Source organism: Bactrocera oleae, chromosome 5, assembly GCF_042242935.1.
Source record: "Bactrocera oleae isolate idBacOlea1 chromosome 5, idBacOlea1, whole genome shotgun sequence".
Classification (NCBI taxonomy): domain Eukaryota; kingdom Metazoa; phylum Arthropoda; class Insecta; order Diptera; family Tephritidae; genus Bactrocera; species Bactrocera oleae.
Window position 1 is genome coordinate 55,193,786 of NC_091539.1, and position 19,564 is coordinate 55,213,349.

At 33.8% G+C, this 19,564-nt stretch overlaps 1 protein-coding gene across 2 annotated transcripts in view; it reads right to left on the bottom strand.

Moving 5' to 3' along the window:
- Positions 1-946: 946 nt before the first annotated feature.
- The window catches only part of LOC106615707 (uncharacterized), a 78,748-nt gene continuing 60,130 nt past the window's right edge, over positions 947-19,564 (bottom strand). The window contains exons 4-12 of one of the 2 annotated variants that reach the window (XM_070109660.1): positions 10,842-11,054; positions 8,852-9,670; positions 8,607-8,786; positions 8,148-8,528; positions 7,637-8,066; positions 3,726-3,827; positions 3,452-3,607; positions 2,024-2,091; positions 947-1,963 (exon numbers count right to left, since the gene is read on the bottom strand). In XM_070109660.1, the coding sequence (XP_069965761.1) occupies positions 1,845-1,963; positions 2,024-2,091; positions 3,452-3,607; positions 3,726-3,827; positions 7,637-8,066; positions 8,148-8,528; positions 8,607-8,786; positions 8,852-9,670; positions 10,842-11,054 (2,468 nt within the window). In that variant the 3' untranslated portion in view covers positions 947-1,844. Of the gene's footprint in view, positions 1,964-2,023; positions 2,092-3,451; positions 3,608-3,725; positions 3,828-4,807; positions 5,598-7,636; positions 8,067-8,147; positions 8,529-8,606; positions 8,787-8,851; positions 9,671-10,841; positions 11,055-19,564 lie in introns of those variants that run through there. The other variant, XR_011396404.1, reaches the window with a different exon arrangement.

Sequence of the window (19,564 nt, forward strand, 5' to 3'; positions counted from 1 at the left end):
TAATAAATTTAAACATCGATACAAGGACGGCATATTCCTTTCACACTTTCGTTAATCAAGCAGTTGTGCTAATTTTTATATTTTTGGAGACTTCTTCTATATTTAGTAAGTAATTTTAAACTGATTTTAGTGTGGAGATTTTTCTAAAAAACCTACTGCATCATGAAGAACAGTTTCTGGTGACTAGTCCTTCATGCTCAGCTGGCCGGAGAATCGGTCCAATCAGATTTAATATAATATGTATATTCATTTGCCTTCCAATAACTTGCGCGTGAACGAAATGAGGCTTATTTACTTCGTCGAACATTACGATTTCTCGTTTGGTTAAGAAACCCTTTTAGAAGACAGGGAACAAATTTGTAGTTCTGATTCGGCCAAGGAATCAGCACCTGTATGTTTGTAACTTTTTTCAGTGACACTAAAACTGAATGAGAATGTGACAAAAGAACAGTTTTACATTTTTCCAAAAAAAATTGATAAATGAATGATCGTCGAAGTTTATATTTTTAAAATACATATGTATATTTATATAATTTATTATATTATTTACATACATTTATGTGTTAAACTTTACGACTTATATAAAAATAAAATTTATACAAAATAAAAAAATCAAAATAAGAATAACTATTGACAAATGCATTCTCACATTAAAACTTATTGTATACATAAAATATATTTTTACGCTTACATACATATTTATATATGTATATATTTGTATGTATGTATATAATTATATGTATAGCGATTTATAATTAATGTGTAAGTTGCCGGAAATGGCACACTAATTAACAAATAAATATATATATATGTTCTTTTATCTAATTTGTTAACAACTAAATGCATGTGAACGTCGTATGTGTGTGTATGTGTGAAGATTGGTTGTAAATAAATACATAAAAAAGATTAAATGTGGATTTTCTTTTGGGAATAAAAGACTAACAGATTTTCCTTTTTCTTGTATGGGTACTATGAATAAATCGATTTAGCTTAAAAAGGTGCAAAATGGAATTTAAACTCAACCAAGCTACTCATAATTTGTGGAAAATAAAAGAAGTAGAAACAAGTCGTTACAGAATGTAAATAAGCAGTATAATGAATGATTAGAAGCAGAGAAATGTATAGATAAATTTTGTGGAAAGAAACTTGCATTACAGTGGCTATAACTTTTCTGTTTCTGTTTCTATTATAGTTTCTGTTTCTGTTATAGTGTCTCTTACAGTTTCTGTTCTTATTTCCATTACAGTTGTATTTTCTGTTTCAGATACAGTTTAGTTTCTGTCATAGTTCCTGTTTTTGTTCCTGTTCTTGTTACAGTTTTTGTTTATATTTCCTATACAGTTACATTTTCCGTTTCACTTACATTTTGTTTTCTGTAACAGTTTATATTTCTGTTACTGTTCTGTTTTTGTTTCACTTTGTGCACAAATTAAAACTAATTAAACTTGAACTAAGGTAAAACAAAAAAGTAAGCTATAAATAAAAGCACTAATTCAACAAACAAAAAGGGTTGAATTTTTCATCTATCGTTTCAACTGCTCTACACGCCGTCATAAATCAACGCTTTTACTCCTTCAACGTAATTATTTTGCGGTTATCTACTGACTGCTTATGTTGTTTCGCTTTACATATAAATTATTTGAAATGTTAGTGCAAATTATTTGCTTTTCGTATTGCCACTCACTTAGCTTAAATTGCACATAACATAACGGTAATATTAACAAAATACATTTACTCGTAATAATTTGTGCTTAAAATGAAAATGTTTTCGTTGTTTATGTGTAAATGTATCGGGTAAATGTATCGGCTTCTCGATCCACATTTATGGTAATCACCATGGTTGGTCAATAATGTCCGCCGCTATGTCTATGGTGCTCCCGTCTACCAGCCGATTGATCTCGATATTCGCCATTGCGTGTGCTGCTCTTGTGGTGATGATGGTGGTGGCGTTTCTTTTCGCCAGCTAATGAAATAAATTCCACATCAGATTATGTTAAATTAATTAATTCAGCAAAATATTTACCTTTTAGGCAGACATCGGAAACGACCATTTCAGAGTTATCACGCATGCCGTAGTTCTCACGACCGACACTGTGGAGGAAATAATGAATGTGTTAGAAAATGTAGAAGCTATGAAAAATAATATATTATATCTGCAGACTAGAGATTCTCCGCAGAAGTCATAATGACGCTAAAGACGCATTAGTGTCAAAAGCGGAAGATCTTTTAAATGCTTGTTTTGACCGCAAAAAGAAACTATCCTTTAAAAATTCGCTATTGCCTACTAAGTTTATTTTTGAAAGCATGGGATACATAAGTGTAAACTATGGTACAAAATTGGTACGAAAATATTTGACGACGCGCTTGATTCTTTCTTATTGGGCTACATCAAAGCTCGACGACTCATAAAATACGACTTAGACGCATACAAGGAGCGTTCCAAAGTAAACAGTTAAAAAGTAACAAAGTAAACTCTAGTGGCGCCATCTATATGTCGACTAATGCGTTAGAATCTGTTATGCTTTATTGACTTCCAGTAAAAATTTCATGACATTTCATCTATTGGAAGTGAAGTTATTACGTTTTAAGTGTCAGTATGTTTTTGTCATCGGTGCGAATATGAGCTTCGAACAAAGAGCCAACATTAAATTTTGTTTTAAAATTGGTAAAACTTTTACCGAAACGTTTCAATTGATGAAACAAGTTTATGGCGATGATTGCCTATCCCGTAGCAGAGTGCTCGAGTGGTTTCAACGTTTCCAAAGTGATCGTGAGGACATAAATGAAAATAAGCCGAAACCCAAAAAATCGCGCCTGGCGAAGTCAAAAGTGAAGACAATGCTGATTTGTTTTTATGATTCCAAGGGTATTGTCCACAAAGAATTTGTTCCACCCGGCCAAAACGTTAATGCGGTATTCTACCTTGGAGTTTTGAAGATAATGGCCGATTATTTGACCAAAAATCTCCCCGTATTCACCTGATATGGCATCATGCGACTTCTACCTTTTCAGAAAAATGCTTTTGCTGATGAAAGAAAAGCGTTATGCAGACGTGGAGGCCATTCAAAAGGCTTGCACCGGCATACTGGTGGCCATACCGGGCAACGAGTTAAAATACTCGTTCGACATGCTTTAGGACCATACAAAAAGCTGTAAAACAGAAGGAGACTTTTTTGAATAAAATTAGTTGATTTTGCCGATAAAACCATTTGTTCTGTCTTTTTTTAAAAGTCCTGTTTACTTTGGAACGCACCTTGTATAATACAGAATAAACTATATATTAGGTAAAAGAAGATTCTAAGATTATTCCTATGCAAACGTTTGTCGGTGAATACCAATATATTGATGACGTCATTATAGCGATTACTGTGAGAGTTTTATTTTTTCATATTTTCTGGTTCTGTGGCTTGCATTTGCCTTCTCTCTAAAATTCACCAAAAAATATACTCACCGATCTAGATTCTCTCTGGAGCGCTGCATATTATCGCGTAAATTGTCACGGGAATGCATTGTTGGTGGGTCAAGTGTATCCTTGCGGCGTAAAGCATGCTGTGTGCTGCTCTTCGAAGCAGATTCGTGTAGATTTTCCCACGCTTGACGGTAGTAACTGGAAAAATGATAGAATTTAGGTTAATCTATTTGATAAAATTATTGTTTTCTTATAAAATTTAGAGCTCCCACAGCTTGAAATAGTTTTTTGCTTTTCGCGAAGATAAAAAACTTACCGATTTAGACCATTACGTGAGCCCGAAGTAGAGCTATCAAAGGAGGCCACTGTATTGCAGTCGGGTGAAGCCCGATGGCGATAGTGTTGGGTAGTGCGATTTCTACACGAAAAAGAGAGAAAAGGATAAAGAGTGCAAATTAGTGTCAAGTGTTTCACATGTTCAACGTAAACACACATAATACAGTACACTTATGCAATTAATACAGGACGTGCTGTGGTAAATGGATTTCAAGCACCTTAAAAACACAACAAAGTTAGGCACAACAAATTTTTCATGAAATACAAATATAAATTCCATAAAAGTAGAAAAAATACAGGAGATTTGCGATATTTATTTATGCAGTTCCAGAAGTAAGAAAGCGAGGAGCTGGTTATCGTAACGATTAAGCAGCTAAATATAGCCCTTAGTTGACTTTTCTTTAACTTTATTTGAAGAATTTTTATTGAATAACTCGATTTCTTATTTGTGGAACTGCATAACGGTACATATAATATGTGAATTGTGACTGTTGCATGTTTGCGTGCGTTTGATTTGTGTTCAGAAGCCTTTGCCTTTGGGTACAGTGTTGGGTTGTGAGCTCTCGGACCACTGTGGGCCTCTGGTGTACGCTAAGTTTTCGACATAATTAAACATACAGACTCACATACATATACATAAATTGAGGTTAGCATACATATACGTGCGATTAGGTACTGGCGTAAGAATATTCTAAGAATTTTTGTGATTCATTTATTTTTAAAATTTTTTTTTGGTTTTTTGTTGCTGGTTTGCATGGATGAGTGGGTGACTGGAATAAGTGTGGCTATGCTTGGATTATTTACTGATTGTTTGGATGGATAGTTGTATGGTTGGATGGTTGTTTGATTGCGTGCACAGACAAGACAGCAAGGCGGCAGCATTGCATTTGCTTAATACGAGTTGATTTTCTTTACTTTTTGTTTTAATTATTATTATTTTTTTTGTTTATTTATTTAATATTAACATTTCCCCCACTTGCATGAGAACATTTTTCCTTAGTGAATCAGTGACGATATTGTATGGTGTAGATATGTAAGTAAATGTTGTAGTATGTAGCTTACATGTCTGGTGTGCTCTGCTTAGACTTAACGGTTGCTTCTTTTATATTCTGTTTTTTGTATCATTTTTCGTTGCTTGTTTATATAACTTTTTTTGTTCATTAAAAATATGGCCTTTATATTGTACTTAAAAATTCGTTTCGTTACTTTTCTATTTTTATTTCCTTTTCTGCATAAAACTGGAGTATTCTTTTTTCAAGATTCTTTGGCACTTAATTCGATTTGCTTTCGATCGATTGCTGGTATTTATATATTTTTTTCATATCTTTTTTCAATTTGTTATTGTTTTACTTTTTCCTCGTCCGCTTTTCTTCACTATCTCTTTCTCGATCCCTCTTTCCTCCTCTACGCATATTTCTCGCTATCATCCTCATCCATGGAAATATTCTTTTGCGTTGCGGTTTTTGGTTTCTTTTCGGTCTTTTCTAGCGTTGGATAATTACTAAAGTAACCCGCGCGGGCCGTATAACCTCGTCCATAGGTGCTAAGCTCGCGTCGTCCCAATTTCTGATCGTCGAAAGGCAGCGCCAATACACTATACCACAGTGAGGGTGGTCCGGCGTAGCGTGTCGATGAGCTAATGCTACTGTGCTGATCGTAAAAACGTGTCGGGCTGATGTAGCCGTTACGTGCTATATGCGGCGCTCGATGCGTGGACGCTGCACTAAATTGTGTGGCAGAGGTACGTGTGTTGTTCTTGATGTTGTTGGGTGGTGGAGGGAATGGTAGGCGTGACCTGTGGACATGGTTGACACAATAACATTTTGCATTGTGCCGCCTGCTGTTCGAGGTGCTAAATGAATGACAACAATATACAACAACAACAATACGAGATTACAAATGCATGATTGCGAATTGTTTTTGTTATTTTTTTTTTTTTATTTTGTTTACATTGAATTTAATTGCATTTGTGAAAGATTTGCTGCGATTTGATGGTTTGATAAAGGATCGTTTTTGGGTTTTCTAATGCGGAATTTCAAAATTAATAGTCAAATGCTAGAGGTTATATGAAATGAGCGACAACTTAGTTTAAAAACCTTTTGAAGGAAAAGGGAATGCAATGTGAAGATATGGAGTTTGGAAAAGGAATCACTATGGGAGGAGCCTTAAATTCTTTCAGATCTCGTTCTCATTTGTCGTCACCTAAGTGAAAGATGTTTTCTTGACTGGCTGGTTATCACAGCAGAAGTATTTTCTTGAATATATGTTGTCTCCATGTACCAGTATTTATGGTGTGCCCCTTGGGTAAATTAAACTACCATTCAAAGGATTGACTTATTCTGCCGAGGTCTCACCGCCATTAAAAAAATAATATTCACTTAATCGAAAAGTAAAATTTGACCGAATCTCTATATTCTCACTTTCTGTTGCCGTAGAATAAAATGTTCCTTAATTTTTTGGCAACAGAGACAATTTTTGACCAGATATAAAATCAGGTTCGCTTCTGTTTTGCTCCGGTCTACTAACGGCTCCTGAATCTCTTTCTCTTTATTTACCTCTGCATTTCTCTCTTTGTTTTCAATTCCACTTAAGCTTTAAGCACTGCGGTCTCATCATTTAAATACAAATAATGAATTAGAAAATTACTTTAACTGAACTGAACGTGGTTCAATTATTGAACGCCGCCAAACTCGTATACGCTATCAGCTGATACGACTAATCTCATTAGAGCGGAATGTAAATGTACACTCACCACCGCTTCTATCGTCCGCTTTTACCGTCCTTAACGTGAGATATCCGTGAAATTTGGATTTTTCCCGTAGAAAAGAGTCAGCTGATTGCTCTCTTAGAAATACAGGGTCGCGAGTTTCGATATTTTGTAGTAATTGAAAAAAAAACTTGAAGAAATTTGAAATATTCTTAAACTACCCCAAAATTACAATCGAATACTATTTCTAATAGTTGGATTTTAGTTTAAATCTTTTATATTGTAACTGAAAAGCAAGATGTGTGTAAAACCATGTATACAAATTGACATATTGGCAACACTGCGGAGGGGCGGCACGTCGGTCACTTATTCCAGAATTAGTTTGCTCTCGAGACAACGTTATTGTTTGATTTATGAAACTCTTAAAATGAACACACATCCGTCTTAAAAAGCCTATGATCTTTATTGGAGACCTTTACTAAATCGTTGTGGGGGATTTGGCATTCACGTCCAAGTCTCTGAAGGATTCGGTTTCAATGAAGAGCCACAATAAACAAGTTGAGAATTATTAGCTGATTGAAATTAAATCTATGAAATATTTTAAGCGCATTGTTCATATCCTTAACACTTTTTGACGACTACATGGGTCATATGAGCTTTAGTTTGTGTTGCACTTTTGATATTCTTCGGAAGTCTCTAATATTATTGGGAATATAAACAAATATTGCACGTGGGAGAGCCAATGTAGGACCTCTCATGGCCTGTAACCAAAATTTGTTTAATTCTTTAAACGTTCTCTAGGTTGTAGAATATGCTCGAATAAGACTCATCAATTCTTCCCAAACTTGTGAGATAATTTAAAATTAAAGTTATGTTTCCATTCATATTAAACGAGTTAGGGAGTTTAATCGGGACGAACTTGGTTATATCAGTAAATTTTGCTCATAACAAACACGGATTGGGTTTGATGAATAGAAGGAATGATCTCACACTGGTCTTAAAATTAAATACAAACATTATTGAGGTGCAAATGGAACTCTGTAAAGGGTATGTAAAACACTGGTACTAAAAATCTAGTTTAGTAAACAATATCAATATTTACATATTTGTGTAAAATCGTTTGTATAATATTTAACGAAGTTTTTTGAAATCAATAATAAAAGTTAATAAGTCATCTCACTCACCTTCTGACTAAAATAATGATTGTCGTGATGACTGCAGCTAGGAAAACGAAGCCGCCGAAAGCGCCCAAAGCAACAATGGCGCCCAAGTTGAGTTTAGCCTCCTTCGTCTCCTTGCGATCGGCATTGTCCACAGCAAACGGTACATTGACATTCGGCGATTGATTGTGACGAATATTAACGCTATCGGCGATTTCATTGTCCTGTGGATGTGCGTTAAGAATGATGTTCTGAGTGTTGCGCGTGGTTGACTCCACAGGAGCATAAGGACGTGGGCGGGCAGTTGTGGTGGTTGTGGTCGTTGTGGTTGATATATGATATGCTGGTGTGGTGCTGACACGTTTGGGTATAGAGACTGGGCGAAGGGTGCGACGTGGTGGAAACTCTTCACGGACCGTACCGGGTACAACATAGGTGACCTCCTCATCAGAGTCTGTCGAGGTTGTAAAATAATATATAGTATAATATTAATAAGTTATCGATGAGATGAAAATCTTTGAGTATGATGACTTACCGCCACCAAGAAGATCCAATTGTGCTGTGGTGCTGGCTGATTGTGTAGAGCTGGTGGTAGGTTTGTAAGATGGCTGTCTTGAAGTCGAGGTAATACGTGGTTTGTTAGAAGCCGTTGACGGCGCAGACGGTGATGCTGTGGGTGGTTGCGTTGGTGGGCGTGTTGGTGGTAGCGTCGGTGTTGGTGTAGAGGGTTCGAGGCGTACGCAACGCGGTAATGCACTGCTCCATTGACCGGTAGCCAAGCAAGTGAGCACTTGTGGGCCTTCGAGGCGATAACCCGGTGGACAGGAGATTTCGGCCTTCGAACCGTAGTATGTGCCATTCGGTGCGGATATGATGGTGTTGTAATAGTTACCAGGCAGTGTGTCGCACTCGACGACTACGGAAGGAAGGAAAAAAAGAAATTAAATATAATATTCTAATACACTGAATACACTTCGTATTTAGTAGCACTTACTTTCACAACGTGGCGGGGGTCCGTTCCAGCGCTCATCAAAGTCGCAGGTAAGTACGGCACGTCCAATCATCTCATAGCCCTTAGCACAAGCATACTTAACAACGCTGAGATAACCGACGGTTCCATTGATCAGATCATATGAGCCATGTGGAATAGAAGCGGGCAGTCCACATTCGATATCTACAAGTATGCAAGACAAACAGTTTTACTTTCTTTTTCTTTGAATCGAGTTCAAATTAACTTACATTTACAAACCGGTGGGAATTCATTGTAGAAACCGGTCTCCAAGCACGTGCGTGTTGCCGGCCCTACAAGCAAATGATTCGCATCGCAAGAGTAATTGATCTGAGCACCCACTTCGAAGCCATTCAATGCGACCATAGTTGAGTTAGGTGGCTGCTCTGGGCGACCACAGGTCTTTGGCTGATGTTGGCATATGAAATTCAGCAACATATTGCAGTTGGTGTCACTCCAGAGCCAACCCTTCGAGCCGTCGAAACGTGCACAATCCTCATCACCACCTGGATGATTCCAGAAAGAGACCGCTACTTCCTCACCATTCACCCACTTCCATGTGCTGCGATCGGTACCATCACGTACAGCACCCATCCAGTATTGTGAGCTGATATCGGTGCGATGACGACGCCACAACTCCCAACTGATGAAACCCTGCAGCGCCGGGTTGCTTTCGCTGATCAGTGTGCCGCCACGTGAGCGACAAAAAGAGAGCGAATCCAAGAAGTTCAATGGCTGACGATTATAAAAGATGTAACATTTGCCATTGTATGAAGCAAGCGCACCAGGCGGCTGATCGCGGAAGGTGGGGCAGCGTTCAATAGGTAATGCCTGATCGGTGTAAACGAAAGCCTCGCAAATGGACAATTGATTTGGTGTATTCGTCTCCAAGTGTACGGAGACAAAAGCACCGGGCATGGGTGGATTGCAAGGCAAAAACAGTGGTTGACCCTCTTCAAGCAGACCCGTGAAACGATTACAAATCGGATTAGTGCCAAGATCGGGACGATTATTGCCGACGCGCACAACAATCGTGGCGGGTTTGTTGCCTGCAAGCAGAGAAGTGGGAAAAACTTAAAGTTAACATAACGACTGAGTGAATAATGTAAATAAAAGCAAGCAAGTTTCCTGGCAGTTCATTGACCGAGCGCCGCAGCTGGAGCTCAGAGCTCATACGAACTTAGTGGGTTCAACTAAGCCTCCGCTGCTCTAACAAAATCTGCCAGCATTTGTTTTGGTGCTACTTGTTTCAGCAACAGTAATAGCTACGTCAACAACAACAAAATCAATGAGAAATAACAACCACACGACCGCAGCTCCATTACTTAGTGAAAGTAATCATAAATTGTGTGGAGCAACCACAGACACCGGCAGTTGTGGCTGCGGCAACTACAACAACATTCAAACTCACAAGCGATATCTACTCGTCGCGACCTCAACACTTCATTCAGCAACTGCGCATATGACTCACAAACCCATAACAAAACGTCGCATTGAAAGCGAACAGCCGGTGCAGACGACAATCGCGCAGACGGCAGCCAGCAGCCAGTAGCTACTGCTGTGAGCTTGTGGAAAATCGAATTTTTGCTGTTTGAGAAACAATTCAAAAGGCACGAAATAGGGACCAACAACAATGTCGTTGCGTAGAAATGAAGCTGGTGTCGCTAGTGTCGCTGAATGGTTGGTTGGTCGACTGTCTGTTTGGTCGCATTGTGTGATTAAGTGAAGTGAAAGCTAAGCGTACGCTTTGTTGTGTATGTCTGATAACGCTTTACAGTGTATCAAAGGTAGGTTGTTTGGAAACATAGACTTATATGTGAAGAAACCAAAGCTGAGAAAATTTTCCAATGAAAGACTCAGATCGGTGATTTCATCTCAAGTGGAACATTGTACAAATTCATGGAGAGATGAAACTTTATTTTTTTTGGATTAATTAAAATTTTAAGCTGATGATGCAATCAGCTATAGCATTAGGGTTCCTGAACACAACGGCTTGCAGACTGAAAGAAAGAACATTGAGGAGTTCAAGTAATGTCATAGATCAACAATTTAGAAAATTAGTAGAGAGAAGCCATCAAACTAAGAAAAGTATATGAGAAAACTAACAAATTCTTTGTAGGATTCAATAGCACTGAATCCCAAAATACTAAATTTTCGTAACTGAAAGTACTGTTTTAGATAAGAATGCACGTATTTCTCGAGTATCTCACTTATACTTACCACAACACGACTTGCCGAAGTCCAAACGCACCAATTGCACCATATAGGGTTCCAATAAATTCACATACCACCAAGGTGAACGTTCAGGCTTGGTGAGCGAACAGGTTTCTGGTGTAAAGAATGCCGATGTTGAACCGTCGATAGCTTTTTGTGGTGCACCGGAGCCATCGGTGGAGATTTGCATTGGAGCTTTGCCGGCGGCGACATTGAGTACTGAAAGAAAGAAGGAAAAAACGATATAAGTAGTTAAAAACCAAGATAAAGAAAGCTAACGAAATTTTAATTAAATATTTATTTCTCTTTTATAGCCACAGACTAGATATGAAATTTGTAGCAGAAGAGTAAACCGATTTCGGAATAAATTTAAGGGCACATGTTTTTGTCTTATGATATATGGTCTTAGCCAACATTTTGTATAGATTTGTTCACGTACAACCATTTTTAGTATCTGACACTGATTAGTGTGATGCTAAGTTAGTCCCCAATTGAAATATATGAACGTTTGAACTCGAAAGTTCAACTTTTTGGTGGAAGGCAAAAAATATACTAAACATTTTCCTAATAGTTAAAATTACTAGAATTCTTGGACCCAATTATGATTTTAAGATTTTTACATTTTAGAGAACAAAATTTCAGGATTTCGCCCGCCCGGAAAACTTAAATATTTTTAAAATTTTGAAGTTTGGTTAGAAAAAACGTCATTTGAGGACTTTGTACGCCCATTTTGTTGGGAAAACCTAATTATATAAAAATGTTTGAGGTTAGGTTAATAACAGAAAATTTTATATATACCCGAAAAATCAGAGACAATTTAAAAATATTAAATTACAAAGCCAACAACAGCAGCAATTAATTACAATTAAATGAGTAGCCAACACATCATTAACCAGTTAGCAGCGCATAAAACTATAGACAAGGTAAATGCTAACCACCCACAGGCCGAGCGTGATTCTTGTGCGAGCCATAAAGCAAATCCCTATAGAATTAGTGGTGGTTTCTGCTTGGCGGTATTTTGTTGATGTTGTCAAGGCTGTTGGCATATAAAAGACATATGTATACACAAATATACAATACAAAACCACATATGAATGCTTATTAATATATACAGTATGCTTATTTTTTCCTCTACACTCTGTCAACACTTTTTGTCACACAGTTATTCATATCTTCCATTGTTTACCGTTTCACATAATGCTTTACAAGAATATTTTAATTTCGCTCTTTTTTCAACAAATTTTCATTGCCATCTGTATTTTCCTTTTCATTACAACGTTTTTTTTCTTCTTATTGTTGTTTTTGGTTTTGTAAATTGGTTGCAGTTTTTCTGCATGGAAAATCGCTTTGAGTAAATAAAGCTTGCGCTTGCGCTTTCGCTTTTCAAACAACGCTTCTGACCTACAGCCGAGGATGTGGCTGTATATGTGTGCTCACATATGAGTGCTAATATGAGTATATACAAGTATATGTATATATGAGTATGTATGTGAATCCGCTAATTTATATTTTATATTTTGTATTTTTGTGCATCATCCACATATCCGAAATTAAAAGAAAAAACGAATTGGTTAATTGCCATTTAAGGTTCCCCCAAAGCAAACATACCAGGCTGTCCTTGCCTCTCGGTGCATTTGCGCGTTTTGTAAGCGCTTATAACGTATCTTCACATGTGCCCATAATAAATGCCCCTTTAAGCGGTTATATTTCATAATTATCTGTATTTGTTTCTTAAACTCGACGAATTCAAAATTGCTTGGCTGAACTAACTAATCTCGGCTGAATTCGTGTGCTTCGTGCTTGAGCAGTGTGAAATGTGTCAGGGTTATGGGTCTCTAAACTTAAGGTCTTGGCGCGTGTTTAACGCAATTTTCCAACTTTATGAGGCTTTTAGTGATATTTACGACAAAAATTAATTTACTACATATTATTACAACATTAGATGCATTTATGGCAATAAATTAGCTAATAAAATAATTTTAAAACACAAATATTATTTTTGAGTGGAGTTGAGAGCGCGGAGTGTATGTGTGCAAGCTATAAGAAATATCTTAAAAAATAGTAAATTGCTGCAGTTTATGTTTTTAAAATATTTTTACCGTAACTAGAGTTCCAATTAGGATAGTTATCAAAGAATTTTACGACGACAAAGATATTTTATATAAAAATTATATTTGCTATAATGTATTTAAGTAAACCACATGTAAAAAGAGGTTTCTCTTAAAAGTAAAAATCTATAACTAAAATTATTTGGTAAAAATTATTTTCACCAGTGTTGGCACTCTATTACAATATAAAACCCAAATAGCTTATAATGTATATATTATATTCAACAACAAATAATATAATTATATATCAGAAAAAAAAATATAAATAATCCTCAAAATAAAGAGTATTTAAACAGAGTTGCCATCTTTTAAAAAACGAAATGAAAAGTTGTTATTGCTATCTATTTTAAAGCTTAATAACTGTGCACAGAATTGTGTATATAATATTCAAAGTATTGTGTCGTCATCAACAAATTAAAATATCGCTTCTTAAACATAAATAAAAAATTATTTAAATTTTTGTGCATATTTTTTAATACTTGATGAATTTTTTTACCTCTTGTTTCAAAAATCAATGTTTTTTGTTTTGTGGTAAGTTCTCAACTTTATTAAGTTATTAATTTAAATTTATTATTTCAAAACAAATTTAAGAAAATAATCGCAAAACCGAATATCCAATATTTAGGAGATCTAAATTTTTTTATTTAGGAAAAAAATATATAGAAAAAAAAATGTATTATTGAGATATTCAAAATTACTTGCCATATATGTATAAAATTAGTCAACCAATAACTGCATAGTTTTGTGTATAATAAATATAAGTGAATATATATTTTAAACAATTTTTCGATATACACTAATAGTTTCAAAAAACTTTTTCAAGTGTCAAAGAGTAGACATTTTTAAATTTTTTAGCAGAATTTTGGCTGCTTATAAATTGTAAGAAAATTTTTCGGTTTTAAATTTTACAATTCGTGTTGTAAAAACAGTTTTTTTAATAAGTAAAATGTTTAAATAAAATAGAAATTATCAGAATGTGTTTAACAACTAGGAATTAATTATTAAATTTTTATATTAATATTTTTTTTTTATCAAATTACTACAGAAAATTTTTTATATATACAATTTTTAATTTTAGTAATTTGTTTTTATAAATTTATTTGTCTTCTTTTTATTTACAATATAACATATATATTAAAATAATGAAAACAATGAAGAAAAAAAATTAAATTCTTTAGTAAAAAATTAATGAAAATTTTGCGAAAAAACTTCGTTAGGTTACGAGGTGAAAATGTTTGAGAAATTGTTTATTAAGATTGACAATTATAATTGTAAACTATTATTGGTTAAAAACTATTTCTTTTTATGGTTGAATGTACTGGCTTTCAATTCCAGTATATTAAATCAAATAAAGAAATAATTTATGGCAAACCAGTTTTTAAGTAAAAATATGGCAAATTTATTTTAGTAGCATAAACAGAAATAAAGCTCAAACCCACACTGCTGACATTAGCCGTACTTTTATTTGTTACTAAATAACCGTTATTAATTAATGCAATAAAAAGTCTGACTAATTCGCATAAAATGCGTATTAACCCCATTTCACCACAGCAAATGCGCATAATTTGTATATTTTCTCTTTGACAGCAGAAAAAAATCAATTTATTTTCTTCAGAATGAGCAAATAAAAAAACATATATTATTTATTAAACTACTAGTTTAACAGAAACGTAATTGAAATCGCCACTCGCCGCAAATTTTAGCCGCCAAGTCGCCACAACTGCCGTCTAATCGCCGCTTTATGTCAAATTTATGTTGGATTAAGTTGAGCAGAAGATTTGTCATTGCCATCGGTGTCACACTCGTCGTAATTAGTTACGGAAATTAATATCAAAACCGTAGCAAAACCAGGCAAATTAAAAAAAAGAACGCAAAAACACCAACAAATTGTGCAAAAATGCGCTCAAGCCAATCACAAGTGAGGAAAATGACGAAGATAAGCGACCGTGAATTTCGGCTTGCATGACGAATTGTGAAGCATAGTGTGAGGCAGAGTAGCAATGAAAAGAAATTTCCATTTTCATAAATAAGCAAAGCGAAGCAATTGCGAAATGTGTGCGCAAAGAAGAAAGGCGGTGTGTCAAAATATGTCAACAAAAAATGCACAAGTGGCTGATGTATTGACGCTGGAGCAGCGTTTCGTTAAAAATAAAAAAACTGCAACAACAATTGTTGGTAAATGAAGTAGTCACAATGAAGTTGACATGCAAACGTCAGCAATTAAGCACAACGCAGGCGCCTGCGCAAGCGGCGCGACACTTGATAAGCTGTTGGATTTCTTTCATTGTAACGCTATGAGATACATAGACACATATAAACATATATGCATATATATATATATGTGACAATTGTTAATATATGTGGAAAAAAATATTAATGTATATATATATCGGTACAAAAACTTTGTCGTTGTTGTGTTGTTTCTGCAAGTAACATGCCGGAAAGATGTAATGAAATAGTTTTCCTATATATGATATGTGTCCGTATGTGTGTGTCTTTGTAAATATTTATGTGTCAGCTGTTAGAAAAAACTTAAAGCAAATTTCACTTTTATGCGAAACTAATTTTTTTATATGCCTATTGCACTTTTCCGCCATTTTACTTATTACTCTTTTCCATGCACTCCTATTTTTTACACTTTGCTTTAACTGTAATTGTTAATAATAAAGTATAGTTTAGGATTTTTGCAAGAAAATGTATGCAGAGAAGTACTGCTTTAAAGTGAAGAAAAATCATTTGAAAATATAACGGTACTTGAAATTTTTTTTATTTTTTAACTTAAACGATTTAGAAACGCTTTAATCAAAATTTGCTTGAAAACCACCTCCTCTTCTTTTTTTTATTAAGTTTAAGTTCCAACACTTCCGCAATAAAATATTATGCGCCAGTAAAATATAATATATGTTAAACTACGTTAAATGCTCGAAAGTGGGTGTCAAAATAGAAAAAAAAGCCTACTAAACAGTTGTTGTTCTAAAAAAGGAAATACGGTTATAATAAATATTAGGTTTTATTAGCAAAGAGCGAAATATCCATTTAGCATTTATGACAATATTAAACAGCCCTAATATGAAAAATAATTTTAGATTTTGAGTATGAAATATGATGCGAAAATAAATTTTATGGAAAGGGCAAAGCCATATATATTTATAGTTTTTTAAAAAACCTTTTAAATTGAGGTGCTGATACTGTTTTGAAAGGCCACTGAGTATTAATGGTGTTTCATGGTTTTTTAGTAAAAAATATAAATGTAATCATGGGAATTACTTCCTAGATGTAAAGGCTGCTTGAAAGATCTTTCCCTGTTCTAGTAACCCCCGATCTCACTTCATATTATGGAGTGACCACAACAATGACGATTCATTGCGCTAATTTCATTGTAAATTTTATGTTATCTTCTATTTTCTATATAATTGAACTCGTAATGGAGAAAATTGAACTAAATGCCTTGTCTGTGGTAGGTGTAGAAACGGTATATTCAGTAGAAAATAATTTTTTGTCCCCATTTTTCTTATTTAAAACTGTGGGGTTTCTTCAGTAAATATTTTCCAAAACTATTCCCTCACTTCTTCATTTTCATAACGTAAACATCCATTTCAGATTTGTTTCATCTTCGTAAGTGCATGTTACATTTTTAAACGAGATATCATTTCATTTTGCCTACATCTAGGCGCATTGCTTTATTATATTTTTAGTTGATCCAGTACAAGCACAAAGCGTAAGTTATTTATCATATAAAAATTAAAAAATTATTGCAAAAATATATATTCAACAAAAGTATATTTACATTTTTAAAATAAATAAAAAAAAGCCTAAAAATCCATATTTAATTGTCACTGCTCCGAATAAAAAATATATAATTTTTTTGCATAATAATTTTACAATTTTTTTTTCAAGTATAAAAGGGTAAAAACTTGGAAATTATAAAATTTTTTGGTAGAAGTTTGAAAAATTGTTATACAATTTCGAGCAATTTCTTATTTCTTCTTCGAAAATATTGAAAATCGCTTAATTTAAATTTTTCCAAAATATTTTCGACATATTCATAATTGGAACTACCTACTATTAAGGGAATAAACAGCAGTATGTATTTTAACAAAATTCGGATTGCACGTAAAAAATAGTAAAAACATTTTATAATTAATTAGATTTTGTTACATTCTTTTTATATTTTTTTATTTTTATTTAATAATTTTTTTTTTTTAATTTTAAAATTTTTATTAAAATATATTTAAATTTTTGTCCTGACGCTGAGGTTCATTTGAATAATAATTATTCATTTTTATTTAAAAATACCTTGAATATTAAAAAGTTCTTAAAATAAGTTTGAGAATTAAAAAAAAGACAAAATTAAAAATCCGTTACAAACTATCAGTGCAATATCAGAATATTTCATAAAAAGAGCAAAAATCAATCTCTTTCAAGCGTCAATTATAATTTCACATCATCTTCTCCTCAATTGATTACTGCATTTACCGAAGAATCTTACCTTTACATCGGCGCTACATTGATAATTGAATAAACTTATAAACTTGCCATATCTCCAGCTGATGTTTAGACAACGTATTGTCTGATTGTTTGTTGTTAATTGTGCTGCACAAAAGAGCGGTTTGAAAATCGTGCGCGCTTTATCAATTTCATTGTCATTGAGCATTCTTCGTTGTCTATTATAAATAACAGACATAAGTGTGGCAACATGTTGAGCAACAATGCAATGTTGCTAAGCTGTCATTTACTGTTGCAGAGCTAAGCACACAAGTATTTAGATATACACCTATAAATTCTCTTTGACCAGCTATATTGACTTGCTTTTATTATGCATTCTACCACTGCGTAAGCAGTTAGCTTACTTTACTTATATAAATGTATATACATTTATATATATTGCACAAGCTTCTTGCACTTGCTTCTTGCTTCTTATATGCAACCACTTACAGTCTCCTAACACATTTTTATTGTAATGCCAGACGATCGCTGCTACAACTTGCTACCACTTCACTACTCGGCAGCAGTATCAGCTATGTAAAGTCGTTGTTTTTTGCTGCTTTGTCCACTGTTGCCGTTTGTGCTTTGCACTTGCAAGACATTTAAATTGTTCGCATACTTTTCGTACTGTGCAATAGTCGCCATATATGTTCTAACACTAGTCTATAAAGTCAACTTGCTTATTATTCAATACTTTCTGGTTTAAATACCGTTAATTGCATTCTTATCTAACCGTTTGGATTTGGTCAACAATGCTATGCGACTATAAACAACAGCTCACTGTGAATAGTCGGCGGCAGCTGTGGCGGGTAGTTGTATATATTAATATACTTATATAACATATTTGTAAATTGCCTGCTGGTCATTTCTTCAGCTACTGGCATTGTATTTTAGTTGTGAGAAGCAGTGGTTTTCAGAAATTCTAACCCTTCTGATGTGAAAATAATTTTAATAGATAGCAGTGATTTTTTTTTATAAAAATTTACTATATTTTATTACATTCTATTTTGAAAATATCACTTTTCTTATAACAAATCCCTTTTTCTAATTCGATATATGTAGATATTATAGCTGAGCTCTTTAACGCAGTGCTAGTTTTGGGTGATTTTTTAAGTAAAATATATCTACAGTTCTTAGAATTAGTTAGATTTTTAAATATTTATTGAAAGTTGGAAAATTAATTTTTGTTTAATTTCATTCGGTTTTGATATTCATATAAACACTGGGTCTAAATCTCAATAATATTCAAATAATATTTTGAATATATTTTTATAAGTTTTGAGAAAGAATTATATATATATTATAAGAAATGCTTTCAATAGCAATATATGATAGAATATACAAAAATTACTCGAAATTTAGTTGGCAAAATTCTATTTATTAGTTTACTTTAACCAAATCGCAAAATATCTACAGCAAGTTCGTTGCTTAAGTCTTTCATTGTTTCCATTGTGGGTTACAAGTGTATATAGGTTATATGTAAATAGAAAAAAAATTTAAGCAATTTTCTGTGGTAAAAATCTTGTTTATATTATTTTCCGACTTTATACGCATATATATATATTTCTATATTTATAATAAGCTAGGTTTTGCTGTTCATTTTATAAAACATACTTCGTGATATAAAAGCTGTATTATTTTACAGAGAAATTTGACATTTTATTAACAATATATATTAAATATATATTCAAATAAAAAATTCAACTAATCATGTGTGCATTAGATGAAATGCAACAAAAAGTATGTGGTTGCCACATGTTGCAACACTAAACAGTAGCAAAGAGAAGCATGTAAAATGAGCGACAACAACAAAAACAACATCTTACAGTTGTGTTCCCAAAATGTCGTCGATATGCCACATTTTCTACTCTAACAGTTGATTGAGCGCGCAAGGTGCAATCGAATGCCTCACTGAGGCTGCGTAATATTTTCTTAATATATTTTAAATTTTTGGCTTGTTGTTGTTATTGTTGCAGGCCAAATTTAGGCTTTAACCTCAATGCAATTGCAGGTATTTAAGAGTTTCTGGTTGTAAATTCGCTTTAAAGTTTGTCAAACGACTTAAAAGTGGCAACAATGTGCTGGTTATTTGGCTGTAAGTTCTTTATGTGTGTCACTTTCAAAGAAATATATTCC